The following is a 22,298-nucleotide window of genomic DNA, read 5'->3' as shown; positions in this document are numbered from 1 at the left end:
GGAATTCAGAAGAATGAGGGGAGATCTTATAGAAACATAGAAGATTATGAAGGGAATAGGTAAGGTGGAGGCAGGGAGGTTGTTTCCGCTAGCAGGTGAAACTAGGACTAGAGGGCATCTCCTCAAAATAAAGGGAAGCAGATGTAGGACTGAGGTCAGGAGGAACTTCTTCACCCAAAGAGTTGTGAATCTGTGGAATTCCCTGCCCAGTGAAGCGGTTGAAGCTACCTCGCTGAATGTGTTTAAGGCAAGGCTAGATAAATTTTTGAACAGTAAAGGAATTAAGGGTTAAGGTGAGCGGGCGGGTAAGTGGAGCTGAGTCTCAAAAAGATCAGCCATGATCTTAGTAAATGGCGGGGCAGGCTCGAGGGGCCAGATGGTCTACTGCTGCTCCTAGTTCTTATGTTCTTATCTAGATGTCTTTTAAATGTTGTCACTGTACCTGCACCCACCACTTCCTCTGACAGTTCATTCCACACATGAACCATGCTCTGTGTAAAACAGTTGCCCCTTATGTCCTTCTTAAAACTTTCTCTTCTCACCCTAAAAATATGTCTCCTATTTGTGAACTTCTCCAACCCAGGGAAAGGACCCCTACTATTCACCTTATCTGTGCCCTTTGTGATTTTATAAACCTGTATATGGACACTCCTCAAGCTTCTACTCTCCAGTGAGAAAAGTCCAGCCTATCCAGCCTATTTTTATAACTCAAATTTTCCATTCCCGGAAATATCTTTGTATACCTTTTCTAAACCCCTCTCCAGCTTAATAGTATCCATCCTATGGCAGGGAAACCAGAACCGGACACAGTATTCCAGAAGAGGCCTCATCAACATCCTGTACAACCTCAACATACCCACGCAGAGTACAGTGGATGTCAGTACATTGAGTAAATGTAAGGAGATGATAGATAGATTTTTCATTAGTAATGGTTGAAGGTGAGTAGTCAAGAAAGTGCATTGAAGCTGAGATGAGAGCAGTCATGATTTTGAGGGGCTGAATTGCCTATGCCTGCTCTGAGTTCTTACGTTCTGATATCCAACATACACAGGCTTTGGAAATTTTTTTTAAACATGATTTCTAAATATCAAAGGTCAGTCTGGAAGAAAACTTTTCAACGTATTTGATGTTATCTGCCCTGAATGCCAATCGTCCAATCTTTAAAGGACATTTAATATTCCTAGGTGGATTCAAGGTATGATCCAATCTAGCCAGACACTTTGACTGGATGTTAAATTGATGCTCGCACAATAAGATATTCTGAATCCTGTACCATAATCTATAACCCAAGCAAGGTAGAAGCTTTAATGTTGTCCAAGACAAAGCAGTCCACTTGATTGGCAGCCAACCATCATTGTATATACCCACTCCTTTTATTACTGCATGTATGATTCATAAGATACAGCAACCTAACAAATAAGTCCTAAAAAGCAGAACGCATATTTGTAATCTGCACTCGAAACTGGAAAGACAAGGTTGGAGTTGCATGCAAACACCATCAACTCTATGTGACTTACTAATTTACACACGATGTTGAATTGGCCACATATTACAGTTTCTTCATTATTGCTGGCCATTAAGCCCAGAATTCCCAACATAACATAAGAATCATGAGCAAGAGTAGGCCTTCCAACTGATCAAGGATGCTTCATAATTCATTAAGATTACTACGACATGAACTCTACTTTTCTGCCCAATTTTCATCTCACTTAATTCCCTTAGTGTCAAGAAATCTAATGATCTCAGTCTTGAATACTCTGATCAACTGACTGCCCTTAGCAGTTTGGGGTGAGAGTTCAACAGATTCATAACCTTTAGAGGACAGAAATTTCTCATCTTAGTCCTCACAGCAGCAGTCCATCATACAGATTGGAGTGGTTTAAGAAGACAGCCCATCATTATCTTCTCATGGGCAATTAGTGGTGAACAGTAAGCACTGGCCACATTAGCAATGCTTAATTTCAAGAATTTTTAAAACAAACACATCTGGAAAATCTTGGACTGTGCCCTTCTTTCAATGAAAATTCCCTTCTCCTTGTATCTGACATCCTAATTTGCGATTTTAACTGCAAACAGCTAATTTTACACGCAAACATTTGCAAAAGCAATCTATTTTCTCAGCAAAGAGGTATAGCCAGATGACCAAATTACAAAGGTGCAAGTCAGCATAACTGTCTACAACGATTATAATAACTTCTCTGAGGTTATCAGATTTGGTGAAAGCCTTGGTCAGTGTTGCTACTCTTTATAAATGCTCCTTGCAGGAATGACATTCATTAAAGCAATTCTTCACAGCCAGTTGATAGGAAATATGCTGAGATGTAAAGTGCCACTATGGAAAATATGTTTTTTGTTTGATTTTCCTGGAATTGTACCGATAAACAAAACATTAAAAAATTCTCAAGTGAAGGGCTTTCACTGATTAACTGAAATTTGAATGCAGTTTATCAAAACAGACCGATTTTCTAGATGCCTTTCAATCAAGGGAACCTATTTTGTTTATAGGTACAACAATTCCAGGAAACTCAAAAAAAACATAATTTTCCAAAGTGGCATTTTACATCTCATTTTCTATCAACTGACTGTGAAGAATTGCTTTAATGAATATCATTCCTGCGAGGAGCATTGAAAAAGATTGGCAACACTGGCTAAGACTCTCACCATGTCTGATAACCTCTCCACCATGACAAAAACACTGACAATCCCCAGGAATCAGAAGTCCTCATTTCCAATTTTGCAGTGGTGGGCTTCTGGGCATCCTATGCTTCACGGCTGGGTTCCTGGAGACAGCTGTTCCAACTCAAATCCGATTTTGGTACACTTGTTGTCAGGTTCGTGGACAGCACACAACAAACGACAACTGTTTCAGTGAAACCCCTTTGGAGAGGTGAGGCACCCCTTTGGATACGATCCTGTGACACTTAGGAGTAGGGGTGGGCAGGGAAATGTTGAGGTGCTCTGGGTGAAGTGGGTGGTTATGCCTCTTGGGATTGCAAGAGGCAGAAGAAGTAGTCAAGAATGTGTTGAACATGTATATAAACTTCTTGGAGCTGCCAAAGTTGTCAAAGAATTGTCAACATTATCAAACAACTTTGAATACAAATGCTTGTTTTCATAAGGGATTAGCTTAAGGTATATTGATGTGCTGAATGTATTTGTTCACAGCAATGACATTAATAAATACACAATGATGTCAACATGGCTCCTGAGGTTTGACCATGTCAGATACTAGCACTGAGGGTAAGGAATTGGCTTGAGGGGTTTGACAGGCTTGGAGGCAGGGTAGATGGGCATCAAGATAATGGGGATAGCAAGAATGAGGCATGTGAAATGTGTGGGGAGTGAAAAGGATGGGATGAGTGAAGGTTAGAGGGATGCTTTTGGTTTCATTTATTGCTTATGAAACTGCAATACAGTGCCAGTGCTGGGAGGCAGGTCTTGCACTCAGCTCACACTTGTAGCCAGCAGCATCTGCTCTCATTTCGATATTGCCTAGTCCACCAACCAAAGAACTCTGTCACCCTAGAATGAATATTTATCCATTTGGCCAATGTTTCTTCAGGTCCAGTTTGTGGAGCCAGGAAGTATCTCGTCCCTGTGCTCCTGATGCTGGAGTGAAAGGTGGGGCCATTATGTCCAATTCTGCTACATTAGCACTGCAGGCTAGGACATTTTTTTGTTAGAATTCCAAGTATATACTAATGGGGTAGAATCAACCTAGTATGTCAGGAGTTTGGAGTGAATATTCCTTCAGAATCGATGCTCTATCATAATTCAAAAGGATTTGTTCTTTCATGCCTGAGTTTCAGGCAGGATTACCTAACATAATGGTATCTGTCTGCTCAGTGCAACATGCAGTGAGCTTTCTGAATTTAGTTAGCTGGTTCATTCTTTAAATAGTTGCAAAATGTCATCTATATATACCTGTGCAATTCCAATCCAAAAATCTACAACAAAGAAAGTAATCCATTGCGTACTGTTGTGCATGAAATTATGAGCCAGCACTGGTTACTCTTCTGAAAATAAAGTAAATTGTACACAATGGTTATCGTCTTTCTCCCTCCTCAGCTTGCTGCCAAACCTAGGCTCAGTTTTGCCTCACTATAACTTTGTTAACCATTTTCTCCCCTCATCTTTTCACTCTGTGGCCTTACAGCGAAGGTTTTGATTCTTTGACAACTTCTTTTCAATTTTCACAAAAGAGCATTAAAGATTTGAAATGTTATAGACAACGGAGAATGGTACTTACATTCCGGAGAATTTGGAGTTTGCCGGTCAATAATATTAATAAAGTTCTCAAGGAATGATGTATTGTTGCTTGAAGGAGTCAGTCCATTGCAGTATTCCCTGAAAGGCATTGTTAACACATTCACACTATAACAGCCTTCCTATATGTAAACAAACATGGTCACTACGAGAAGAAAATGTACAACCAGACAGTGGCAGCAACACTCAGGAAGAGGACTTGGCTCTACACACCACAGCACACAGGGCACAGCAACCTGCAAACCATGTAAACAGCACTGACTACAGAACAACACCATCAAGGCTAGATGTGAAAGGTGCCAACTACACTTAGAAATTTCCAACTTGCCAACTAGCCATAGTTAAGTAGGTCAGAGGAAAATCTACTCGCTTCCTTTCAAATTTACATCAGTGCTTATTTTCATTAAATGCTGAAATTCCTTGTGTCTTTCTGTCTTATGTGATAATGTGGTCATGACTATAACTAAAATACATTTATTTTCAAAATTTACATTTTCCATCCCTACTTCAGCTCCCTTCCTTTCCTAATTTCTTACTTTCAATTGCAGGACCATGATCATCAGTAGTAAATATCTTATCCAAGGGGTCACTCCATGTTTGAAGCTAGGTACTCAATGCATCATTCATAGAGAGTAGAACAGTCTGGTCAATGTTGTCCTCATCCCTTTGTACTGATTTCCAAGAGGGAAACTTGATAATGGACCGGAGCTGGCTATTCTCACCATTCTTAGTCAGCAATAGGTATTGGTTGGTGCAGCCAAACAGGAGCTAGGATCAGTTGATTCAACACAGAGCTGAGATGAGGACCAGGATTGTTTTGGCTTGTATGCGTAGCAAACTGACTCACTTGACTGAAATAAGAGCCCTAACTTTCTCTGCTAAGAATTAATTTGTTTTGTGTGAGGTAAAAGTTAAGTGAAGTTTCCGTTTAACATCTCAGACAGCTAACATTGACTAATAGACAGAACATATTTCCAGAATGGAGGCCAATATGTAAAATCTGCCAAGATGACACAGCTACTGTATTACAGTACATTCCAACAACAAATCCATTCTATTTCTTGTTTACTCCAAAATATAGAGAAATTATACAGGAGCTTGAAATAATAGCAATTAATAGCAGGGTTTTCAAAAATGCCTTTCTCATCCCTAAATACTCATTTTTATTCCATCTGCTGCATAGTGTAATGCCCTTTCTGACCTAGGGACTAGTTCTGCTGCAAATCAGAAATGGTATATATTTAAACTAAGTGATAAAAGATTTTATTCTATAGAATATCACTTATTCGATAAAGGACATTTGAGAACATAATTCATATTTTCGTGTGGTTGCAGAGGTGCTGTCAATTTAAATACTTTGTTTCAGCAATTGTGCAGTTTAAATATCAATAGTTGTGGAAATTGGTTCCATATGTGTCTCGAAGCAAATTCATTTCTAACATATATAAAAATTAGTGCTTGTTTTGTTGTGGAAGAACCTCAATTATGCTACAATGTATATTACTTCAGGGAAGTAGAGTTGTCACATTAATGGGCTTTATGCATACTGCTGATTCTGCAGATATTTTCTCATTAACCTGTTTTGATTTGATTTGATTTATTGCGGTCACATGTACCTAAGTACAGTGAAAAGTTTTGTTTTGCCTGCAGTACAGGCAGATCATAACAGTTCAGAGATGTTCCAACTTCCATCGGGAGCAGGTGAGGCTTGTACCTCAGCCTCCTGACTCAGAGGTAAGGATACTACCATCACACCACAAGAGCCCCTTCTGATTCTGTCAAATTGTGATGAACGTTCCATTTGTAACGGTAACCTTTCTCAGTTTCAGGTGTCAACTAGCCAAGTATTGAGAGATCGATGTGGTAATTTTAAGTGATTGGCCCAGGCACTGTTTACTCTCAGAATGCAGACTGTGAATGAACATTCTAGACTATCTGACAGCTGTCAATTTTTAAATGACACCTGAATATTCTTCAAAGATATTTTTTACTTCTCCTTTCTTATTAACTGCTCTTGAATTTAAATTTAGATTTATTTCTCAGTTTTAAATCTTTCTTTTTTAAAATTTATTCCTGTTTGCATTTCTTGTGCTTTTTTAAAATTCTGCACTTCATTGAAATGTTCACTAAAACTAAGAGTGATGCTAGGACTTTAATTTACAACAACAAGTCTCTTTTGTATTGGTACATCAGTGTCTAAAAAAATACTGTGAACATATGACCTCAACATATTAATCAATATTCAGGGAACATTTTTAATTCAATCAATATTTGTGGATCAACTCAAATTAGGATATTCAAAAATAGTTCCCAGGCCCTCAAGACATTGTTGTTGCTCAAAATAATTATAAGTGGGAATGCGGTAAACATTGAGAAATCCGTGAATAGCTAAGAAAATACTCATTGCCTATGAGAAATGTGCTTAGGACGTAAACCTGCTTAATGCAACTGAAATGGGTCAGATGAGAAGTACGTCAGAAAAGGAAGCTCTTTACCACAGGCCAACTTCAGCATTTTTAAGTCCAGTCCAAAATCCAGAGATCTCCCAAAGTTGACACCAACCTGGACACCTCTGAAAGTGCTTTTTTCCCCAGTGCCAGAAGCTCGCAAGTCATAGCACATCAAAGACCCTCCTTCCACAAACAGTCATGCTTTACATGCGCTCTTACAACAAATCATTAAACGGAGCTACCTTGGGGCGAGAAATACATATCCTGTTGTGTCGAAGTTATCGGGCAGTATTGATTCTAAGTCTGAAAAGAAACAATTGTTAAATGTTCATTATAACGTCTGTTTGTGTCTCTTAGATAGCTAGAACTTGACATGGAAAAGTTTGAACAGAATTTCTCTTACCAAAATGGCAAAAATAATTAATCACCAACTAATTTTTTTTCACAAAGTGCCGCATTATAGAAAATACACAGGCAGCAGGCAGTAATTCATGTAAAAAAAAACGTGCTAAAGCTATTAATGTAATGGTAATGGACACCAACAGCTAATAGATATAGATCAGATACAATAAACACAGAAGAATATTTGATAGGGATAGGAGCACTAGTGCATTCAGTATAATCTAAAGACAATACAACAAGGAAATTGACCAACAAAAGGATACTTGCCCTTGCGTTTGGCTGTCAGAATCCATCAGAAAGAGAAAGCAGGGAACAGGAAAAAGGGTCAAGTAGAAGGGATTATAAACAATATTTTATTCAATGGGTGCTTGAATAAAAATATTGTGCTATACTGGGAAACTTAATGCACAGTAGAAGTCTGAAAAAGACACACTCGCTTGCAGACTGAAAACTGTATGTGATCACCATTAATGCTGCCTTCGAGAAGCTGTATCATTTAAAGGTCTGTTTACCAAGCAATCTACATATGTCAACACAGAGATAATACAACTCTGGTTATAAATAAGGGCCTGGGTTCAGGTAATATCATGCATTGTGCTAAATATAACAAGAAGCTTTGTAACCCCTTGAGAAGTGAAGGGCCTTTATATTCCCTGAATATTCCTCAATAAAATTAAGAAATGGTTTGAGATAAGGAGGAAACAACAGAAAGTGCTGAGCATATGCTGTACATCTCTCCTCATCAGTACATATCATTGCTTGTTATTATTTTCAGATTTCAAATTTTTAGAAAACTCCTGTTTCCTTAGATAATGGCCAATATTCTTTCTATGGGCTTAGAGACTAAATACATCAAATTAAAACCTAGCTCTTTACAATTTTACAACCAAGCATTAAGGCCCATACAGTGAAGAGGTAAAAGCATGGAGCCACAATCTCCGAGGGAGTTACAGATTGAACTACATCTGATCACTCTTCTGAACTTATACAATTACCTAAATGTGAATGTAGCAGGTAAAATCACCACTGTCCCACTGAACCATATGCCTGCTCTCTCATTAGATGGCAATTTAACCTGGGGTTCACCAAGCCTCAGGCGAGGGGAGAGGTTGAGAAGGAGAGGCCTTCATGGCAACCTCAGCTGATGTGGGAATTGAATCTATGCTGTTGCCATTACTCCACAATGCAAACCAGCTGTCCAGACCACCGAGCTAATCGACACTCACAACTATAGCATTCACATTTATAATGAAGGAAGTACTAATGCAAAGCAGACTAGTTCCCAGGCAGGACCAGAGCAATGACTGTCAAGCCCACAGATTAGTTTGGCTGTCCTCTTAACTAAGAGAAATGCACAGCCCAAACAGGGAAACTTAGTTAACTTGGTGCAAATTAAATCTAGCCTTAGGCTAGAGATTATTACTTTGTTACTGTTAAATAGCATTATTTAGTATATAGCACCTTAAATTTAAAGAAAGGGAGATATTTAACTTGCAGCCCAAACTAAATTTGTTTCTGAGGGTTCATTTAAGTGTTGCTGTTGGGCTGTGATCACAAAACAATCACCAGGTTGCAGATTGTCAGTTGACACATAACACACAGAGTTATCCAGCATGTTGGTCTTACCTGGCACAGTCAGGGAGGGAAGGGAGCAATGTCAATACTCAGGAGTGAGGGGGTAAAAATGTGACTCAAGAAACACTGGCATTGCACCAGAATTTATTCAGGAAGAATGCATCTGCTTTTGTTAAACCCACATTGATAAAATGTATTATGGCCTTTCTTTGAGCAGCCTCTACTCCTGCTGTAAGGAGCATTAATTAAGTAACTCATTACAACTAGATCTAATATGCATGGCAAAAGTTATATTCACTGATTTATGCATTTGTGGTCTTACAAATAGTGAACCTACATGGCAATTTCTTTATTCATTCAAGGGATGAGGGTGTAACTGGCTAGGCAGCATTTATTGCCCATCCCTAATTGCCCAGAAAGTGGTTACAAGTCAACCACATTGCTGTGAGTCTGGAGTCACATGTAGGCCAGACCAGGTAAGGATGGCAGTTTCCTTCCCTAAAGACATTAGTGAACCAGATGGGTTTTTCCAACAATCGACAATGGATTCATGGTCATCATTAGACTCTTAATTCCAGATACTTATTGAATTCAAATTCCACCATCTGCCATGGTGGGATTTGAACCCAGTCCCCAGAACAATATCTGGGTGTCTGGATTAACAGTCTAGCGATAATACCACTAGTCCATTGCCTCCCCTAAACTGTGCACTTCCGGATTGAAACACAAAACTATCTGGCCCATCATCCATTATTGTATGCACAAAATTGGCCCTAAAAGTAATCAAAGTGTATGGGGAGAAAGCAGGAACAGGATGATCAACCCTGATCATAATGAATGGCAGAACAGGCTCAAAGGGCCAAAATGCCTTCTCTTGCTCCTATCTTGTATGTTTCTGAATGGACAAACTTAAGTTACATTTTTCCCCAAGTAAATTCCCATCTTTCTCTTCAATGGCATAGAGCAATTGTGTTTCCACATAACCAGCAGCCCCAATAATCTTGACTCAAGGCAATGTGGAAATCAGACTGAATTTCAAAAATTTCATGACAAGCACACAGACTTAGCCCAATGCCATTGAGTCTGAAGTCACACAACATCAGGTTATAGTCCAACAGGTTTATTTGAAATCAAAAGCTTTCGGAGCGTAGCCCCTTCAACCTGTTGGGCCATAACCTGGTGTCGTGTGACTTCTGACTTTGTCCACCCCAGTCCAACACCAGCACCTCCACCTCAATGCCATTAACATATCCTCTGTACAAGACACCTCTCTGGAGATATTCAAACATTTAACATAATGACACAAACGTACAGAATAAAGGGAATGGTTTCTTTGTGACTTTAAAACAATTTACTTTCTTTCTTCAGTCTTGCTTTTGTGGTCAGCAATGAAATGTACACATTTTTTTGGGCCTATGGGTCTAATCTTTCCCTGTGTACACCTTTTATGAAAGGATGTTGGAGGTAGATTAAAGAAGAGGGATGTAGCATTATTTATGTAGCACACAAAGGAATGGTGAGAATGTTTGAAATTCTTAAATTTGTGATGATCTTATAAGCTTCTTGTATATTAAAGAAAGATGGGTCAGTTAATAGTCATGTCTTACCTGCATGACATACTATTTGCTAACTTTATAGTATACAGATACAGCATAGGAAAATGCATAGCCCAAAAGGTCAAAGTAGAATAATTTTACCCAATCTTTCTAAGCTGAATTTTGGATGCCCTATAACTACAATGTTTCACTGCTCATATATGCTGAAGATGCCAGAGTCTATTGTTTGACCAAGCATAATGTTAAGATGCCTTCAGAAAATAAGACTAAATGGCATGCTGTACCAAATACTGGGTATAAAAGGTTTGCATTATTAGCACATGCTTAAGACAATACCAGCCAAGTCATTAACAGGTTTGGAAATCACATATATTGGCATTTTATTTTAAATGTTTAGACAGTTTTTAAATTGTTAAAATGCAATAAAGATTTCTGTTGTGAGATAGAACAGGAAAAACTAGCACAAAGAAGGTTGGTGGATGAGACTTGTATTACTTCTGTATTTCCTCGCCTAAGTTTATTCAGATACAAATCCAATTCACCTTTGAAAAAAACCTTAACTGAGGGAATAAAAACTTTGTGCAAAATTAAATGGCCCAGATTTTGTGGTCAGCTGTGAACAATCATTATGCTTACAACTGCTCATAAACTATTTGGGTGCTTCCCATCAGATTTGTTGTCACTGTGGCTTCTATGACATGGAATTTGTGATCTGCATGTGCAGGGCAGGCAACTGTGTCTCTCTTCAACCACATCGATGAATCCTTACTGAAGTGTACCATTACAGAGTCTGAAACAGGAAGTGTAAATTAGAATACAGAATTCAATTTTTAAAAATGATGTATAGGAAACAATAGAGAGAGAAAGAAAAATAGGTGTAAATCAGGGAGATAATGAACAAAAAGATAAAGAATAATTTCTTTTGAACTTGCCAAGAATCATTAAGGCACAAAGGAATGGAACTCCATATTTGTAAAAGTAAATTTGCAGTGCCAGAGTAATTGGTCAGAAGACTTTAAAACATAGCACACCATCAAAAGTTGACTTACACCTGAATGTTTACTAAATATCTAGTGTTTGAGCAGCGTGACTTCACATTCTTTTTCAGTTTAATAATAAATCACTCCGCGAGTTAATGTTATAGTGAAGTTTGTCAAGAAGCAGGGCAACTCTGACAGGAACTTATTGATATCCACCTTTAACTGCAAATATCCTGATGCTGCAAGTTGCTGCCTGATTTACCCTTTTTAAATAATGTGTGTTGTAGCCTGATTACTATTCCTACCACAAAATCTGGGCCAAATGCTAAATCAATGGCAAGTTTCTTTCTATCTAATGTTAATATCGAATTGTTTGTACTATTATAAAATTGTATAAAAAAAACATCATGACAAGAAATAAACAGACCTTTTAATGGATGCATAGAACCAGAAGGTACAGCTGTACAATGATTCTAAAATTACATGATAAGTGAAATTGTGCATATTCATTAATGGAACTTTGACAAAGAAAGAAAATGATCACTCTTACAGATTCAAACCATGCAGTCGTTTTACATCCTTGCATGTTTGTCTCTCTGATGCTTTAGAATCATTGCTTTACACTATGATGACATCTATCTGAGAATCTGCCTCTTACTGTTTAATGCTATGAATATATTAGATTAAGATCTTTTCATGATTTTATAGAATCAATATTTTGCTCTTTTCCAACATGCATTACCAAGTCAGCTTCCACCCCTCCCAATACTTACGCCGCGCCTGGGTGATAACCTCATCCAGTTTGGCTTTGATGTAGTGGGAACTGTATGGCGGGAGAACCAGGGCCAAACTGGGGAAATCACAGAGATATAATCACATGACCTGTGGAATTTGGTGGACGAGAATAAACCAAACAGGCAATTCATGAATAAAACATGTTCTGGCTGTAACGGTAAGCTCAGTGCCATCAATTGCTCCAGCAGAATTCCTTCATACTGCCAATAGTCAGCCGATTTACCAGGTTTAATATTCAAAGATATGTTACTTTCCCAGATGACCGTTATCAGTACCTTGTGGTACTTGCCATCTCTAGCAGTATGTGGGGCCTGGGATAGCAGGGTACATCATAACTAACAGCTGGGGCTGAACTGGGGATGGGGTGGCTGTGTCTGGGACAGGAGATGGGGGTTGATGTTTTTGGGTCAGGGCACAGTCAGCAATGGAATAGCTGTGCTTGGGTCAGGCATCAGGGCTGCTTCACTTGGGTCAGGGACAGGGGTACTGTGTTTGGATCAGGAAATTGGAGGGTTCTGCGTTGCTTAGGAGATGGGAGTGGCTGTTGTGTCAGGGGAGGTGACTTCTATGCTCAAGTTGGGGCTAGGGGCCTGGCCCTGAATCTGCACCAGACCCTCTGATTTCTGTCCCAGCCCCTGGTACTGGATCAGGGCTGTTGGGGTGGTTCACTGTCATCAACTTCCTTTGTCTTTTCTCTGTCTTGAGCGTATTCAGTGATTAGTCGTAGAGGGTACAGCACCATCAAGTATGTCCAAATGATGGCAATAAGTACAACTATATTTGGTCAGGTATAATTACTAGGACCTTTGGAAGCTGGTACAGATACAGATAGCTGGTTCAAAAGCTAAAGCACAAATTTTTGTCTCCAACCACAAACTGTGTATAACATCAGTACAGGCACGGTGGCTCAGTGGTTAGCACTGCTGCCTCACAGCGCCAGGGACCCAGGTTCAATTCCACCCTCGGGCGACTGTCTGTGAAGTTTGCACATTCTGCCTGTCTCTGCATGGATTTCCTCTGGGTACTCCGGTTTCCTCCCACAGTCCAAAGATGTGCAGGTTAGGTGGATTGGACATGCTAAATTGCCCATAGTATTCAGGGATGTGTAGATTAGGTGGGTTATAGGGGAATGGGTACGGTTGGGATGCTCCAATGGTCAGTGTGGACTTGTTGGGCCGAAGGGCCTGTTTCTACACTGTAGGGATTCTTTGAAATGTAATTTGGAAATTAGCCTGTCCAGAACAAATGGCTTGACATTTCAAAAATGGTGATCCCTGGGGAAAATTAATATCGGGATGATGCAATCTTGCAGAAAATTTCCCCACAGTTTTATTGGCCTGGTCAGTGGATTTCAAAGCCATTTCAACCCCTTAAGCCCATTCCACCATTCAGTGAGATAATAGTTGATCTTCTACCTCAACACCATTTTCCTGCACTTTTATCATATCCCTTTGTGTCTTTAAAATGTAGAAACCTATCAATCTCAGTCTTGAATATACTCAACACATGAAACTCCACAGCAATGTGGGGAAGAGAATTCCAAAGATTTGCCACGCTGTAAGGAAAGAAATTCCTCCTCATCTCAGTCCTAAATCATCTAAGTCTTCCCTGGAGACTGTGTTCCCAATTCCAAATAGCCAGCCAGGAGAGACATCTTTCCTGCCTCTACCTTGCTGAGCACTGTAAGAACATTTTATGTTTGAATGAGATCACCTCTCACGTTTCTGAACTCCAGATAATAAAGGCGCCATATATTTAATCTTTACTCATCGAGAAATACTTCTACCCCAGGAGTTATTTTTGCAAAGCTTCATGCCTCCCTCGCCCTCCACCAAATACATTTTCCCCAAAGTAAGGAGATCAAATCTGCACACAATACTCCACGTGTGGTCTAACTAAGGCTCTATTTATTTCACTGAAACTATACCCCATTGCTTTGCTTCTGAAATACAAGTGAAAATGCTAAACATAAAATAAAAACAGCAAGTACTGGAGAAACTCAGCAAGCCTATAACATCTGTAGACAGAGAAACAGAGTTGGCATTTCAAGTCCAGTATAACTCTTCTTCAGAACTCATGTCAGACTCTAAACGTTAACTCTGTTTCTCTCCCCATATTTGCTTAGATTCTCCAGTAATTTGTTTTTATTTCAGATTTCCAGCATCTACATATTTTCCTTTTATTTGAGAATACCCTAATCATTCTTGATTCTATTGCTCTACATGCATAGGAAGTTATGAGGCCAGCCAAATAGCAAATATTTTTATGATGCCAGAAACCTCTGCTGCAGTGTAACTGTCCAACTCATAGAAAAACGAACTATGCTTCAGTTTCTCACTCTCCAATCACCAATCTCCCCTCCCAGCCTCAGCATAGGTGGCTAACTCCTTGCTGGGGTACATGTATCAACCATTCTTTAGCATAGAGTTGTGACGGTGCACAGCATTCAAACAGATCCTTCAGTCCAATTCTTCCATGCCAACCAGATATCCTAAATTAGTCTAGTCCCTCTTGCCAGCATTTGGCCCTTATCCCCCTAAACAATTCCTATTCATATACCCATCGTATTCATAACCCAGATGCCTTTTAAATGTTATTATTGTACCAGCCTCCACCACTTCCTCTGGCAGTTCATTCTATACACACACCACCCTCTGCGTGAAAATGTTGCCCCTTAGGTCCCTTCTAAATCTTTGTTCTCTTACCTTAAACCTATGCCCTCTAGTTTTGGACTCCCCTACCCTGGGGAAAAGTCCTTGGCTATTCACCCTATCCATGCCCCTTATGATTTTATAAACCTCTATAAGGTCACCCCTCAGCCTCCATATAGCTGGTTGACATTGGGTACCATCAGGGCTGAAACTAAAGCAGCATCTCACATGCACAGCTTCCAGTCTGATTCAGGTAACAGTAGTCAGAAGAGGGAATTCTGCCTGATTTTCCCTATTAAGATTTTAAAAAGAAACTGGACAATCCTTCAGCTTTATTGTGCAGGGTTATTTTATGTGCACAATGTGTAGTACTCCATTAAATTAGAATATTTTACACCTTGCAATGAATGTATTGCAGAGTCCAAGTTTTAATTATCATATAATTCTGTCTGTTCAAGAACACATTCGAGAAAGTAGGAAGTGTCACCAAAAGTTATGACTTTAATATCAACTTTAAGTAGAACCATGTCAGTCATAAATGCAAAATAATGCACCCTATACACTGTTTCAACAATGTGCTTTAGCCATAACCTCAATCAGAAGGGTGTCATATGTGAGCCATTTTTATTTTCAGCACAGGTGGATGAATAGTCTGCTCCTAATTATTCTGTTCATGTGTACCGTGCTCCTTCCAAAGAGAATTGCGTCTTTAAAAAAAATTACTCAGTCATTACAGGTGAATAGAAAGGAAGACTCTTTTCTGATGTAATATTAGATTACCTGTAATCTGTGCTATTCACGAGAGTCCATGTATATGTTCGAGTCCCTCTGTCAATATACCGCTGAAAAAAAGGGAAGGCTATTTAATAACACAGTTCCAAATCACTTTTGGTGTCTTTGCACCACTGTATGTTCTGAGGCTTGTAATATTATATCAAATTTACATAGCGCCTTTCAACAGGTCAGCATACCCCAAAATGCTTTCCAGTCAATTACTCACTTCTGAAATGTTACAGTTGCACTTTTACAATGTAACATTGCATGTAGTAAATTAACACTATAGCAATCTCATTATGACCAAATAATACATTTTTTTCTCATGATGTTAGTTTGGGCATAAATGTTGTCCAGGGTACTGGTAGAAATCTCCTGTTTTTCTTCTCAAAAAAGTGGTAAGCAATCTTTTATGTCCATCTGAAAGGGCAGATGGGACCCCAGATTCACACCTTATCTGAAAGCCTGCATCTCTGAAGGGCTAAGGGCAATAAAGGGTTAACTGTGACTGGAACTGTGACTAGAACAAAAAGCAACATTTTTAGAACTTTGTTCAGTGGCAAATGTGATCCCCATCAATCTGAACAGTTTTTATTACTGTAATACTTATATGTTTTATCATCATCTTATAAGAACTGAAAACTAGGTGGTTCAGCAGAGCAAGATTGTATCTGTTGGCAGTGTGAGTCTTGTAAGCTTTGCATATATATTGCATTGTTGGTGCGTATATGTTTATGCTGTGGAGGAATGGTAGCATATGCCTGCAGCCATTTGTGATTGTGTCGGATTCACGGGCAGGATCCTCACATTTTAAAATTATCAACCTTCAAAGACTAAAGATGATTCCAAAGTATATGCATCGAGGCAGACATCCAATTATCTGAAAAATATTAATTAGTAGATCTTACATAAGAATTGTTTAACACAGCCACAAGTGAGATCTAATTTGCCTTTCCTTTTTTTTGAATCACTTGTGTGTGATTTTTTGTGCCTCCTTTATCAGCAATTAAAATCTGGACTCCATAATGTAAAGTAGGTAATCAGTGTATTACTGATCAGCTAGTAGCATGGGAAGAACTAATCTTTCAGAACAGAGGGTAAGAGAAGATAAAAAATCTCAGCATTGCTAACTGCAGGGTGATAGCATAGTGAAGTTTGTTTGCATCATTAGAGAGGAACAGCTAAACATGTTTCAGCACATTATTTCATTCTAGCACTCCTGGAACATAACCCTACCCTGGATGCATGTAGTGAAATGTGACCCATTAATTCTGTTGATTTTCTCTTCTGAGACTCAATAAATATTGTGAAACAAAGAACATTGCTTACCCTTTCCTTGAAGCAATTAATTGTCAATTTTTTGAAAAACAGAGAGACCAATGAGATAACTAGTTGTAGACTGTACCTCATCGTAGGATTTGATTAGAGTGTCGAGAGTCTTCTCACCATTTTGTCCTTCTATCATGCTGTGCCGAATCTGGAAGACATAAACTAATAACTTGCAGCTAATCAACTCTGTGCAACAGTTTGATCCAGTGACTAATATGTGATGAAACCTCCAAACTGTTATATAACCATAGCTCAAGCAGAATTCAATGAAGTCACTTCAAATGCCAGTTTAATGTGTAACCCTAAGAGAAAAGAGCCATTATTACCACATTTTCAAGAATGATTAAGGATGGGCAACAAAATCTTAGCTTTACCAGTACAGCCTACATCCCATGAAACAATAAAGAAAGTCATGAGTTAGTAGTGTTGTAATAAATTACAAAATGGTGATTCCAATGTACCATCCAAAAGAAGTATAAAGATTAATTTGTTAGTACAACACCATAAATTATAGGAGTCAAAATGCATTATGATGAATAAATGAACAGCTCAGGCACACTGCTTAAAACCAACAGTGTCTTAGGGAAATAAGAACATGTTCTGTAAAAATGCACACATTAATACAATTCATGATTAGATGCTATTGAATGTTCTAACCTTTTCAGTTTCATCCACCAGCAACAGTTTCAAAATTACATTTACAGAAATTTCTCTTTCTGGGATAGCAGCACTGCGCCATGACAATTTTCAAGCTCCATAAATCCTACCTGGGAAAAAAGTGTCTGAGAAGGTTGGGGATTTCGTTCTGGGTGGGTAGGGGAATCTATGCCCCGTATCCATTTCCCATGGCATCCCACACTGCCCATGGCAACTTATACTCCACCTAACTCCCAAGGTTCTTTATAGCTTCAATGCTAAATTACTTCCCACCCATGCCTCTCAACCACCACCTTTTGTCCTTTAACCAACTATGTTAATTCATCCTATGTCTACCACGTCAGACCCTATGTACCTATGCTGAAATTACATAAAATTTTACATGCCTATTGACGAAACTGCTATTTAAAAGAAAACTCCTCATTGATAAAAGTCTATTCACTACATTTAACTTCCCTTGCATAAACAAACATTTGAATACACAGTTCCACTTCAAAGATTTTATAAACACTTGGAGCTGTCACTTGGACTATGAACTGACAGACACCACTATGTGAAAGTTAAAGATTGTTGTATCAGTTATATAATACTAATCTTGCAGGTTTATGACTAAAGTCAGAGTGAAATAGGACTCTGACATTTTTAACACCACAACATTTTTCAAATATTTAATGGGAAGGAGGTCAAAATAATTTTACTAAAGAATAGTTATCTTGACAGTTCCAATGAAGTTATGCACTCTTCATGCACATTCATATCTACTTTTTAGCAATCCTAAAGACGGCCTTAGGTCTTTGAACGGGCACCTGACCCCCTTCAATGTTTCCTAGGATCACATACAAACAGATACCACATCCCTCCAAAGAAATCCAGTAGCTTTTGACCATCTCCTATCAGGTCTAAAATATATAATTCATGTTGTGAAAATCCCACTCATGAAAGTCATATCAACCTGACGTAGTTGCACAAAACATGCAGAACTGTTTCATGAACAATGAACTAGGAAATTCCGCTGTTTCTGTCCTATCTGTGAAAAGGTTGTGTGCCACGTTTTGATGTGAGAGTTCCAATTTGGGTCTTCATCATCACCTTTGAAATGCCAGAAAGGCTCTCAATCTGTGCAAAAATGCAGCTGTGTATATACCAGTATATAAATACATGAAGAAAATATATAGGTAGTTCATAATAGTGTCAATACAGTGTGGAGCTGGAGGAACACAGCCAGTCAGGCAGCATCAGAGGGGCAGGAAGGTCGATGTTTTGGGCCTAGACCCTTCATCAGGACTGTTCAAAATAGTAACAGTCATGGAATGTCATGATAATTTCAACTGGTAGATTATTAGAACGCTTGTATATGGCACACATGTACTGCTCACACAGACTATGACCTGTTGTCATGATTTTAACTAATGATTTGCTGCTTTTATTTCCCCTTAGTTTTACTAATCCAAAATTCAGTTTCATTGTTTTTGGGTCCTGGACTGATGTCTGGAAACTTTCTGAAGTCTCTCTTCCAGACTGGTTATCACTCTATATAATTTAAAAAAAAACTTCACATTTATAAACTGACCATGGGCAATGCCACAAGTAATTGACTAAACATAGGTAACATGTTAGGTGCCAGAGTCCCTTTCTCTGTAGTTAAACAGAACATCAACCAACCTTGTTCATTTATAGTGGAGAGGACAGTAGCCAGGCTCTTCATAAAATGTGCATGAGCATTGAGTCAGGGTAGGATACTTGCACCATTAGGAACAGCCAGAAAATCCAGAAATTCAATTCTGGTGGTATTTTGCTGCCCCGCAATTACAGTTCACATTTTCTAGGGGTAACGTTATTATTCACTATTCACCAGTTCAAAGGCTCGTATGTTTGCCAAAAAGGATGCAGGTTCACAAAATCATAAAGGAGTCTTAAAAAGAAAAATGAGGGTCATATATAAACACAATATATCTGGGCAGGTTACCTAAACACTATTTCCCACAATCAGGCCAATTGGCAATGAAAGATTGCCAGCTAAAATCTGCTCATGATTATGGAAACAGACTGTCATGTTCAGTCAGAAGAAGGTGATGTTTCATGAAAGCACATCACCTGAATTAAATGAAATGCCACAGGAAAAAAAAACAGGCAATTTATAGATAAATAAAATAATGTGAAGTGTTTCATAAAGTCAAGCCAGGCATTATGGAGTTAAAAGACATTGACATACCACTCACAGTAGCCGCTGGCTAATAATGATCATCTTACCTCCACTTTCATTTCATTCTCCAGTTCAGCATCTAGAAAATCTAAAGTGACGGGCTCCTGAGATTTGGGATTCTAGACCAAAAGGAATAATCATCAAACAATATGTATTCACAATGTGAAAATACTGAGTTCAACATACAAGACCAAATCATGACAAGTTTTTGTTTTGTATCCTTCTCAGTAAGGAGAGTTGAACAAAAAGTTGGCAGTAGAGAAATAAAAAAAAGTTTAGGAAAACACTTCCCCAACATCTCATTTAATGTAATATTCAGTTGTAATGTGGTGCATTCCTGAAGTGCTGATTGTACATTATTCAACTAAATGCTTGTGCTAAATAAAATTTCTTTGAAAGCAATTTAACTGTGCAAATGCTTCTTAACATTAGGCCCATATGTACGCTCATATGTGTGATACAATGAATGTAGGTCCCCTACAGACAGAAATGGGGGAATGTATAATAGGGGACAAAAAATGGCTGAGGAACTGAATACATACTTTGGTTCTGTCTTCACAAAAGAGGACACAAATCAGATACCAGAATTGTTGGAGGATGCAAGATTTAGTGAGAGGGAAGAACTGAGGAAGATCGATATTAGTAAAGAAATGGTACTGGGAAAATTTTTGGGATTGATAAATCCTCAGGGCCTGATAATCTATATCCCAAAGTATGTAAGGAAGTAGCTGTAGAAACAGTGGATGCATTGGTGGTCATCTTCCAGGATTCTACAGACTCTGGAATGGTCCCTGCAGATTGAAGGGTGGCTAATGCCACTCCAATATTCAAAAAGGGAGGTAGAGAGAAAACAGGAAATTATAGACCGGTAAGCCTAACATCGGTACTGGGGAAATTTCTCAAATCCATTATCAAGGATTTTATAGCAGAGCATTTAGAAAGCAGTGGCTGGATCAGACAGAGTCAGCATGGATTTATGAAGGGGAAATTGTGCTTGACAAATCTGTTGGAATTCTATGAAGATGTAGCTAGTAGAGTTGATGGGGGGGCAGTTGATGTGGTATATTTGGACTTTCAGTTTGACAAAGTCCCACATAAGAGACTATTGTGCAAGACTGAAGTGCATGGGATTGGGGTAATTGTATTGAGACGGATAGGAAACTGGTTGGCAGAGAGGAAACAAAGAGTAGGAACTAATGAGAGATAGTAGGAACTGCAGATGCTGGAGAATCCGAGACAACAAGGTGCAGGGCTGGATGAACACAGCAGGCCAAGCAGCATCATAGGAGCAGAGAGGCTTTCTACTGCACCTGGTATTCCCAGGCGGTCTCCCATCCAAGTACTAACCAGACCTGAGTCTGCTTAGCTTCCGAGATCAGGCGTTTTCAGACTAGTATGGCCGTAGGCCTCTCTGCTCCTATGATGCTGCTTGGCCTGCTGTGTTCATCCAGCCCTGCACCTTGTTGTCTTGAGTAGGAACTAATGGGTCCTTTTCAAATTGGCAGGCAGTAACTAGTGGGAGCCACAGGGATTGGTCCTGGGACCCCAGCTATTCACAATATATACTAATGATTTGGATGGGGGAACAAAACGAAACATCTCCAAGTTTGCAGATGATACCACGTTGGGTGGGAGGGTGAACTCTGGCGAGGATGCAGAGATCCTTCAGCATGATCTCGACAGGTTGGGTGAGTGGGCAAATCAATGGCAGATGCAGTACAATTTGGATAAATGTGGGGTTATTCACTTCAGAAGCAAAAACAAGGCAGCAGATTACTACCTGAATGGCTGTAAATTGGGAGGGGGGAGTGTGCAGCAGGGCCTGGGCACCCTTGTGCACCAGTTGCTGAAGGTAAGCATGCAGGTGCAGCAGGTGGTAAAGAAGGCAAATGCTATGTTGGCCTTCGTTGTGAGAGGTTTCGAGTACAGGAGCAGGGATGTGTTGTTGCAGTTATACAGGGCCTTGGTGAGACCACACCTAGAATATTGTGTGCAGTTTTGGTCTCCTTTTCTGAGGAAGAATGCTCTTGCTCTCGAGGGAGTGCGGCAAAGGTTTACCAGGCTGTTTCCGGGATAGCGGGTCTGACATATGAGGAGAGATTGACTAGATTGGGATGGTTTTGCTGGAGTTCAGATGAATGAGGGGGAAATCTCATAGAGACTTATAAAATTCTAACAGGACTGGACAGGCTAGATGCAGGGAGGATGTTCCCGATGGTGGGTGTGTCCAGAACCAGGGATCACAGTATGAGGATTTGGGGTAGATGATATAGGACAGAGATAAGGAGACATTTCTTCACTCAAAGAGTTGTGAGTCCGTGGAATTCATTACCACAGGAAGTAGTTGATGCCGAAACATTGTGCCATGATCGTGATGAATGGTGGAGCAGGCTCAAAGGGCCAAATGGCCTCCTCCTGCTCCTATCTTCTATGTTTCTATGTAACAAGTAAAATGGTTGAATTGTAGTAGCAACAACTATCTTCTGCATCTTCAAAGGTGAAACTGCCTGAATTTAGTTTAATTATCCAGTGCAACCAGGATTGTGCATTCTTGGGAACCAAACAGAGTTGTGTTCTTTAGTTTAATGAGCTCATATAAATGTTGGAATCTGTTGTTCAGATTTTTTGGCAAAAGCCAATTCTTTACATTATCATGCTTC

The 22,298-nt window shown here is 39.3% G+C and overlaps 1 protein-coding gene and 1 pseudogene across 1 annotated transcript in view; both read right to left on the bottom strand.

The window, feature by feature from the left end:
• Positions 1 to 22,298, bottom strand: part of LOC109931996 (voltage-dependent calcium channel subunit alpha-2/delta-1) — a 612,802-nt gene that overhangs the window by 87,354 nt on the left and 503,150 nt on the right. The window contains exons 17-22 of the mRNA XM_048609958.1: positions 19,686 to 19,757; positions 16,855 to 16,926; positions 15,456 to 15,517; positions 12,003 to 12,079; positions 6,959 to 7,019; positions 4,250 to 4,347 (exon numbers count right to left, since the gene is read on the bottom strand). Coding sequence (XP_048465915.1) covers positions 4,250 to 4,347; positions 6,959 to 7,019; positions 12,003 to 12,079; positions 15,456 to 15,517; positions 16,855 to 16,926; positions 19,686 to 19,757 — 442 coding nt within the window. The remainder of the gene's footprint in view (positions 1 to 4,249; positions 4,348 to 6,958; positions 7,020 to 12,002; positions 12,080 to 15,455; positions 15,518 to 16,854; positions 16,927 to 19,685; positions 19,758 to 22,298) is intronic.
• LOC125485829 lies at positions 20,937 to 21,045 on the bottom strand (annotated as a pseudogene).

Source organism: Rhincodon typus, chromosome 22 (genome assembly GCF_021869965.1).
Source record: "Rhincodon typus isolate 14 chromosome 22, sRhiTyp1.1, whole genome shotgun sequence".
In the NCBI taxonomy this organism is placed as follows: domain Eukaryota; kingdom Metazoa; phylum Chordata; class Chondrichthyes; order Orectolobiformes; family Rhincodontidae; genus Rhincodon; species Rhincodon typus.
This window is presented reverse-complemented; position numbering and strand designations above follow the sequence as displayed.